At 45.3% G+C, this 9,911-nt stretch overlaps 1 protein-coding gene across 5 annotated transcripts in view; it reads right to left on the bottom strand.

Moving 5' to 3' along the window:
- Positions 1-2,862: 2,862 nt before the first annotated feature.
- The window catches only part of ARHGAP26 (Rho GTPase activating protein 26), a 424,192-nt gene continuing 417,143 nt past the window's right edge, over positions 2,863-9,911 (bottom strand). For all 5 annotated transcript variants that reach the window (XM_049649399.1, XM_049649398.1, XM_049649400.1 and 2 more), the window contains one exon: positions 2,863-8,774. In XM_049649399.1, coding sequence (XP_049505356.1) covers positions 8,686-8,774 — 89 coding nt within the window. In that variant the 3' untranslated portion in view covers positions 2,863-8,685. The remainder of the gene's footprint in view (positions 8,775-9,911) is intronic.

Genomic DNA, 9,911 nt, shown 5'->3' with positions numbered 1-9,911 from the left:
AAACGGAAAGGAAATGGACATAAGCTGCATCATGGGAAACTTCGGTTAGACACAGAGAATTCCCTTAGTGAGAGTGTTAAATGTCAGACCAAATTCCCAGGGGACAGTGTGGAATTTCCTGGAAGTGTCTTCAGATTAGAATACTTTTTGGGTGGGGGTGATTCTGATGTGGCTTTGCTTGAAGGCAAGCCTTGAGCCTGGTATGAAGTTCATAAAACCACCCAGCAGCAACTCAGATGACAGTGAAGGGTCGTTGGCTCTCGGTCAGCTGGTTATCCAGATGGCTTCTTGTACCGAGCACCAGCGAGCGGGCTGGGAAAGAATGTGGCTGTGTGCGCCTGAATGGAGGGTGGGAAGTCCCCCTCCACCAAGCCTAAATCCCAGGACAGGAGCAAACGGAGTAGCTTGCCAAAGGTCACCAAGTCATCTTGTGTCCAAGTAACCAAGTCTAATGACACCCAACTTCTTTCTTTCAATAAGAACTGTCAAGCACTATAGGGAGGAGGAACTAGAGTGGAAAGCAGTGCTTTTAGGCTGTCACTTGGTCACCAGCCCAGCTGCCAGGCCCCGGACTGGGTCCTGGGTAGACATGGGTGAGCAAGACCTGGTCTCTGTCCCTGCTGAGCTGTTTACTACGAGGAGGATGACACCAAACATCTTACGATGGAAAGTGAGTTGCTTATAGGCAGAAAGTACTACGAAGGAGCAAAATGGTGTGAGAGGAGAAAAGGTAGGAACCGACAGGCTACCCTTTATTGTCATGACTGCATTGCATCTAATAAAGGTGAGGCAAGCTTCTTCACTGAGAAAGGTTCAGAGAAGACAGAAAAAGTTCATTTAAAAAACATCTTTCTGCTAACTTAGGAAAACAGTTTCAAAGAGGAGATAGAGGCACGGTGTCAGAAAAACAAATTTTTAGTATTAGGGTTGGCACAAGACTTGGAAGGTAAAATATGATTTTGTACCTAAAGCCCCAAATGAATTCAAGTCTTGACTAATTTGCAGATTGGCCTTGTGAAGGCTTATTACCTACCTGGGTTTTAGCAAACAGAGGCTGGGGCCAGCCTCACGGGGTCAATTACGGGAGATGGGATGCATAGTGTGACAGGTTTGCTAAGCGCGGTGGGATAGAGAGGGACGTGGTTTTGATCATTTCTAATTAGAGACTTCCTGCTTTGGCCTCCACCGCCTGCTGCTGCCTGGGGGTGCAGGGTGGGGATGGGGGGTCACTGTGAAGGATGTAGCCCCTCCCAGCACACGGATATTTGAGCCCTCCCAATGCAGGAGCCTCACTCACTTACTAAGCACTTACTCCACTGGCTAGAGAGAGGCTCTCTCGGCTGCCACACAGGCCCAACTGGTGATCCTGCATACCCCAGCATCATTAGTTGCAGCTTAGTTTGGTGTTATTAAAAGCAGGGCAAGCCAGTGACACTGACACATTTGGGTAGGAGAGATGTGTGAAGATTGAAAGAATTGAGAAAAGAAGGAATTAAAGCCGGGATTTTATTCCTGACAAAGCAGACATGTTTGGGGTCTAAGCAAATCTTTCATTTACCTCATTTCAAGTGTCCATCAAGCCCTTTTGTGACCAAGGTGCTCTTACAACCAACCATGCAGCCAGAGCTAACAAGTGAAAAAAACACCAAACCAGCCACAAGGTGTGATGCAGTTTGTGCTCTGAGAATCAAAGTGAAAATAAAAAACCTTTGGTGGGAAAAACGCGAAGGGTGAAGTGATTGCAAAGTCTGTTGGAGAGGCCAAGGACATAGGTAACACAGATACATACATCTCATGTTCCCGATGATGGCCATCAGACACACGTGTGCCACTCAGAAGGTCTCACCTGGGTGTCGTGTGACCTCACGCATGTAGGAGGCTTCAGATGCTTGGAGAATTTTCCAGAGCGGGTGTAAGCCCAGAGATGGCAGTGCTGCAAAGCTGTGCTGTCCCCAGGGGTAAGTCAGTGCCTTCTTAAGTAACAAATGAGCACAGTGTAAGGCGTCTCATGTGTGACCCACACATTCAAGAGGACACCCCCTCAAAACCAGGCACTAGGAGAGCTTCCCCCTGCCCTCTCCTTGTGAGCCCTCTGGTCTCCCCACAGAAGCGGGGAGCCACTTGTAAAGCTGGGTCCCAGGCTGCAGCTCTGAATGTATCTGGCAGGGACATGATGAATGAGAAGGCTCAGTAATAGGAGCTGGCCTGGGACATGTTACAAGTTCTAAACAAATGCTCTACAAGCCTGTGGGACACACCCAGCTGTGTGGTAGGACTGTCTGTGTGGTGGCTCTTGGATTAGCCCACATTGTGTTAATGAACTTCCACAAAAGAGGTGATTAGAAAATCAAATTCAGGAAGAATAAAAACAATTATGTCTTCCACAGGAGGCACAGTCGAACACATTAAGTGGAGGGGTACCTGGGTGGCTCAGTTGTTAAGCGTCCGGCTCTTGGTTTCGGCTCAGGTTGGTGAGTTCGAGCCCCGCGTCGGGCTCCGCACAGGCAGTGCAGAGCCGGCATGGGACTCCCTTTATCTTCCTCTCTCTGCCCCTCCCTTGTTTGGGCTCTCTCTCTCAAAATAAATAAATAAAAATTAAAAAATGTTAAGTGGAAGATGACTTGTTGGGGCTTAATTTGTTTAACATGCTTAACAGTTCCTCCTCAAGTTCACTAGCATTAGCCTTTCCTAAAGGAAATAGAGCTCCCCAAAGCAGGTCAAAAATCAGCACTGTAGTTATTACCAGTAAACCGCAGGAGCTCAGACCTGGGACCTGGGAGCAGGTCTTCACACTCTTACTTGAAGAAACACGAAAATATGTATCATGCCAAAACTTTATGAGAAACTCCAGAAACAAACGTGCCACCAAATGGAAAAGTCATTTAATTCAAAAATCATACTTCCACTCGTTTCAGAAGGATTGTCACATAAACCAAGCAAATGAAAGAAAGCCAAGTTTCAGAGGCCACTCGACAGGAACCGTATTGTCTTTATAGATAGCCTTAGTGACGCAAAAGCACATTTTTCAAAAAGCCTCAACATGGCAAGACTATTATTACTAATGACAGGGAACAAGTTCTAGTCTAGTCACAAATTACTTTTTAATGACAGAATTGGATTTTACACAGCAGTCAATATTCAATACTGAACTGAAGTTTAAAACAGTGCATTATTTACGGTTTAAAAAAATTTAAAGTGCCACTTTTAAGTACTTTATTGATATTGTATCACACAGCACTTTGCAGTATACTCAAAGGTAGCCTAAATTATGAGTTAAACATGCAAACAGTTTCTTCTCCAAAATATGGACAAAATGTCTTTGAGAGTGCTTGTGAGCGCTAGCCTAGTATTAGCGACTACAGGTTTACGAGTTTGATCTGTTTTTCAACACGACTTTTAATAAGTGAATAAGGGATATAGCTGTGGATAGTAACCATTTGATAAATACGAAGTTTTAAAATGGCACTTAATTTACATCTTTTGTCATTTTTATTGTCAACAGCCTGCCGTTTCTCTAACTCCCAACTTCTAACTCTTAAAGGCTCCAAAGGCTCAGCAAATGCCAGCTTATGGAAGAGTCTGGATCTTTGCCTATGTAGATGTGTGCTTTACATACACAAACACATACTAATACGCAGATGCTTTAGAATCAACAGAGGAACCTCTTTTCACAGGTATAAGGTTGACCCTGGCATCCGGATACCCACGGTAGCTGTCTGTAGGTGTCTGTCAGGACAACTTTGTAGAAAGGGATGTACAATGTCTTGACCTCTCCGGGACCGCTCCAGGTAAATTTGACATTTTGATTATCAATACTCTGGTTCTGACTACGCTCAAGAGAATTTTCATATACTACTAACTGCTCTTCTTATATGGGACTGAGACTGTGCCAAGCCTTTGCTCCCTACAGTATTCCACCTTCTTGAAAGATGTTTCCGTCTTGTAGTGTCCTGGAAAACTTTTGCGAAACTATTAGCTGCAAACTTCCTCTGTGATGTATTTTTCCCTATTGAGAACTATATTTATTTCTTGTAAAAACAATCCTAAGATCTTCAACGTGGTTCACCTTTTACTTTGTGTCTGCTCCCGGCACTACTTCACATCCAATACCTTTTCACCCAAGAACACAGGTGCTTCCATCGGGAGACCACATGTGAGCAAGGGCTGGTGGCTCTGAAGGACATCTGGATTCTCTATATGGTCTCTCCCTGTGCTGTGAGAAGTTCTTCAGTTACACAAGGACCGTAGGCGGTGAAAGGAGAAAAAAGCTAATTATTACTTGTCGGAGTCTTGTCTCAGGCATGCCGTAGGATTGTGCAAGGTTCATTGCTCTGCTGGTGTCATTTTGATGCTACAATTACAGAGAAGTGGTTCAGCACCCAGCAGATCAGCGTGGCTGCCAAATGCATTTGCACACAGGATACATTTTTTAAACACCAGCAAAGGGTGTGTCAGAGGACACCCAGTTGACTTAAAAGACATGTGGGGCAGGGTTGTCTAGGTAACTGATTACCATCAAGTTTGCCAGAAAATGACAGATAACTCAGAACAGAATACCCGGGACATTCCTTTTTAAGTCAGGGAGCTATTTGGTTTCTTCAGTGGTGGCTACCTACTTGGGTAATACGGTTGCTCATCAAACATTCTGCACTGCAACATGCTGTGGGTACCATGGTGGCCACTGCTGTACCTGGGACTCCTGTGTCTGTAAAACTGTTGGTCCCAACTTGGTTTTGGCAACAGAAGCCAGAGAATGAAAGGTACCAGTAAATAGTCACGAATAAGGGATCAAATTACCTTTAGCCAATTATTTCTGTCTCCCTACCCTTCAACCATGGGTGCTTTAGCAGTCTCTGTAGTCAAGACGGAACTTCTGGAGTGACTGGAGTTGCTGTTGTCAGGAGACCTAGGTCATAGAAGGATTTCCCTCTGAGCTACAGGAATGCACGTGCAACCCTGGAGTCCTGGAAATGCCTGAAATGATCTTGTCACTAGCATGGCTCTGTCCTGCTAACGCCATTCTGCCAATACTTGATGGCTTATTTTCTTTCTCTTTGCCTCTCCATCCAAAAGAGCACTCAGCAAAAGGAGATGAACTAGAATTACACTGAGTTTGTTTGGTCTGGCAGAGGTAAACACATAATGGCTGTAGAAATACTCAAAACATTAAGTGAAAAACTGGCTCCAATTATAGGATATTAAAGAAGGCTGTGCTATGCAGGGTCCATCTCTATACACTGATTTTTGAAAACAGGAGAGAATATCATCAGTCTTGAGCAAGTCAAGAATTTACTTGCTTAGGGGCAGGGATTTGAAACTACTTCTTTCACAGCATGGCCTTCTGTAGCCATGGAATTCTTTGAGTACCCAAAGGAGGAGGGACAGACTGCTCATATGCCCAAGAAAAGATTCAGGCTCTGGATGCCTCATCCCAGGGCCTTACAAAAGAAACACAAGGTTCCGCGGAGAGCTCGGGGATCTTGGTCCATAGTCCTCCACTCCGGTACCTAGTTCATTCTTCTCATCTGCCCTCAAGTTCCCTATTCAGCAGAATTAGGGGCCGGGGTGGGGGGGGGGCAGGGATGATAGAGAAGGTAAAATCTATTTTTGGTCTTCCAATTCCTTCCCTATTTGTTGGCTCACATTCTGAAAGGTTTCTCCAGTTCTGTAGCAAATGGGGAGGAGGTGAGCCTGGCTGGGGAAAGGAAGGAGAGCAGCCATCTGTCACATGCCCAGCATGGCTACAGGGAAGCTGGGAAGGGGTCTACCGAAAAATGCAGGTTGGCAACAGCTCCATTTCCCTCCAGCTTCAGATCAGGGCCAATTGAGGAGGGAGGGACAAGCTTCTGAGCAGTCGAGCTGGGGCCAAGTGTCGACAGTGATGCTTTAGTGAGGAGCTCCTCAAATCAGGGCCTGGGCCTTCTGCTCCCCTAGGTTAGCTCTAGTTAAGGTTCCAGTGTGGCAGGTGACAATTCGAAACGACAAATGTGTTAACAACAATATTTTGAGCTCTTTCTATTTAGGACGCACAGTGGCACAGAGTAGGCTTGCCCCCTCAGGCCCCACTGAACAGACCCTTGAGCTGTCCAAGGTCTGCAGGGAGTATGTGGAGCCGGTTTGTGTATTCTCTTTCTTCTTGGGTTTGCAGTGAGAGCTTTCCCGAGTCCTCTCTTGGTCTTATCCAGTCTCAGTGCTTATTCCCTGATTCAGTGGTAGTGTTTTGCTTGCTGCTGGATGAGGTCCTGCACCACCACTGTGTAAATCCTTGAGCTGATGAACGGAATCACCATATCTAAAATTTCAAACCATCTCTAAAGCTGTCATGGCAACCTCTATCCCTCTGTAGAGTTTTTCTCTTATTTTGGGGTTACAGGAAATGTGAGATGAACAGGAAGGGAAGTATTTAGGGGAAGGGAAAGCAGCAGTGTACTGAGGACCAAAGATCCTAAGAAGCCAGTTTTTCCTAGAACTTAAGACACACACAACATTTACAAAATAGCTCGGCCTCATGTATACAGCCTTAAAGATGTTCCGAGGAGTTAGATATAAGGAACATGCAACTATCCCAACACCTTCTGTCCTGACACCTTGGGGTACCAAGAAATACACCTGAGAAGAAACATGGAAAACAAAATCTAACTCCTAGCCCCACCTATGTGAATCCTGAGCTGCTTCATACTACCCAGCAAGAGTTCTTTGAAACATTCATTGCCTGAAAATGCTCTTTCTCTCTCCAAATTCAAAGCCCAAGAAAAGCTCAAAAACACATTTGCATAAAGAAGACTGAACACCATCAGTGAGTCATGCCCACCAACCAGAGCCAGTAGAGAGTGTATAGAAATGTTTTCTCCTTTCTCAAGGCCAGAGAGGGGATGACCTTGCCCCCGGTTGCTCCCTCATACACACACCTCTTCAACAACCAGAGCTTAAACGTGTGGAGCGACAGCGACTAGCTTCAAGAATATCAAATATAAAACTTTGCCATATAATATTTCAAATCACTCTATTTACAAGTTTATCTTTAAAAAAAAGAGTAAAAGATACAGTAATTCAACACAATTCAAGTTTTTCTCTTCTTCTTTAAGCTTCCCTAAACAGGAATTCCAGAAGCGGGGAACACTCTGGAACAATGCTGCCATTCCAAGGGGCTCCTGGGGAGCCTGACGGTCCATCAATTTGGAGTCTGTCTGCCCAGAGTCACTCTTGCAAGGACATTCGAATGCAGAAGACACTGAGAACTCTGTTCTTTGAAGGCCAAGTGAATGTGAAATGTCCAGGCCCAACTTCCCCATCCCAGGTAATCTTCCAGAAGACCCGGCCCCTTCTGGACCAGGAAACTCTCTTTCTCAGAAGGTACCCATTCCATCTTTCCATGCCTCCTGAATCACAATGGCTTATACTATTAGTCTTGTGCCTCAAAAGCCTGAGAAACAATTCCCTTTTTCTGAGTGGCAGTGAACACATATGTCCTTTAAAACTACAGGCCACAGGGTTAGCCCTGAAATCACCCCTGAAAGCCACCAGGGCACCAGTGCTCAGCAGCGCAGGGTACTGCCACAGGGCTGGTCAGTGAGGGACTACAGGCATGCGAGGGCAGGGGAAGGGACGGGAACGGGAGACCATGATGGAACAAGTCAAAGGGAGGATGTCACCTGTGGAGAAGCAGTATATTGCCCCCTATAAAGCATGGAAGAACAGAAATATTAAACCTGTATGTAATTTAATCTCAAGAGGTTACTAGAGTTTGCTCCAAATATATCCTGATGCTGCTGAAATTCATCAGAAAGGGAAGAGTTCCCAGCTGCCATTCTGTCTGCCCCGAGCAGACCACTCTAATTCCTTGCCCTTCTGCTTCAGGTTGTTGGAAAACCATTCAAAAAATGACCATAAAGCAGGGAGAAAAAAAAAATATCATGCAAAAAGTGTGTTATTTTTTTGGTTTGGTTTCAGAGTAGGTTGGGTTGCCGTGGTTACGAGGTGATGGCAGCCCTCAGTGGCAGAGAAGTTCCTAGCTTGGGAGGGGGAACGTGGGGTGTGTGTGTTCCCCTTGCAAGAGGGGACTGAGCTGAATTCTGCCGATGCTTGGCCGAGGCTGCCTGGAGATGGTGAGAGATTGCATTTTACGTAAACAGTGCCATAACCCCTCTCCCTCCTGCATGCAAACAGACAGACCCAGCTGCCTGTAGCACTGTGGGCCTCAAGTATTTGGAGGTGGGGTAAAGAGAGTGTCTACTGTAAACAGAAGCAACGGGCCCAGCCTGGGTCTCAGCCAATGCCCAGCCCTGCCAGACTTAAGCTACACTGCATGCTCTTGAGGACTACTTACATCTTTCTTACTTCCTTTCTCAGAAGGTTGGGGGTTTGGATGACTGCTGAAACAAATGAATCCTCCCTATTTAGGGTGCTAAAGGAGAGGAATGGCTTTGCCAGCCGTTCTCTCGGTTATCAGAATCAAATGGTCTCCACTGCTGATTTCCTTCTGTTCCTTGCAGTATCACCGCATGCCAGCTGCCATGGTCATGGGGATGGGTGCTCCAGAGTTCACAGAAACATTTGCGTTGACAGGTAGTAACCGAGTCAGTCACCCTGAATTTCTCAGTGGCAAAGAGAAACGGCCTCCAACACTGCAATCAGCGGTTGTCATGGATACCATGGAAAGCTCAGCAGGTCTGCTGGGGCCCACGGTTAAAAGAACTCCACGTAGTTCTCAGGGATGAGGCCAGTCTTTCCGTTCAGAGTCCCTTCCAACCAGCCAGGCTCCTGAGATGGATGAACTGTACAGGAAGAGGGGAGAGAGACAGCGAGAAAACGTTACAGATAGGGGAGGTGGTGGACGTGTGAGAGAACAAATGAGTGCAGTCGCCTGTTATGTTACATGTTTCCAGGACTTGTTTAGACCAGGGGTTCTTAACTTCTTGTGGGACATAAGCGTTCTGATAAAGGTCATTTTGAAAGTTCTCTATAATAAAAAAAAAGGGAAATAGACACAGCCATTCAAAATTTTGCATACAATTTGTGGAGTTTCCTAGACTTTCTGAAGTTGCTGGCTTAAACTATTAAGAGGTGACAGATTTTTCCTTTTGAGGTTAGAAGTCGGTTATGGTGTTCCACCCATAAATTTATCTAACCATCCATCCATCTATCCATCCATCCATGTACCCATCTATCTACCCAGTAATGCCTATGTGCCAAGTGGAGTACCCATGGAGGAATGCTAAGAACTAGTTTTTAAAGGTATCTAGTATGCATTTCACTAACCTAATTATGCATTTTACTTTCCCTTAAATCCTTACCCTCTGATTCTAACCTTCCTACAAATCTCCCCACCTTTCTTTGGGCAATCTATAGCCTTTGAATAGCCCCCTCTCTGTTCCGCCCATATCCTTTCTTATTTTTCTTTCCTGTTCTCTAGAATTTTCCTCCCTCCTACATACAAGACTCAAGTCTGTCTTCTTCCTCTTTCTCTTGTAACTTTCAAAATTTCTGTCTCTTTGATTTTTCGATATCCAAGAAATCTACCCCATTTCTGTGCTATCACAATCCATCTTCATGGAGACTACTGTGATACTGTAAAGATTACATAAAATCCAATTGAGGCTGCAAAGTCCAATAGCAGGAAGAAAGAGAGAAGGAATCATGGGACCTGGAGATGGCAGGGGCACGGTGTTCATGCTTGTGAACCGGCAAAATACAAATCACTCTTAATGGGAAAGGCAGTGCATTTGCTCTTAATGTATTAGGAAAACTCCAATTTTCTGAGATTGTTCGTAAAGAATGAATTTTCCCCTATTCCCTTCCTAGGCTAATTAAGTGACTTCCTGAGCTTGTTTTAGAAAAGCATTTCCGCCCCCATTGCTACTACATAACTTTAGTTTCAGTTTGTAGGGAAAGAAGCAAGAACAGAAACCAAA

Source organism: Panthera uncia (assembly GCF_023721935.1).
Source record: "Panthera uncia isolate 11264 chromosome A1 unlocalized genomic scaffold, Puncia_PCG_1.0 HiC_scaffold_17, whole genome shotgun sequence".
Classification (NCBI taxonomy): Eukaryota; Metazoa; Chordata; class Mammalia; order Carnivora; family Felidae; genus Panthera; species Panthera uncia.
Note: the sequence above shows the minus strand (reverse complement) of the source record. Positions and strands in the feature narration are given on the sequence as shown.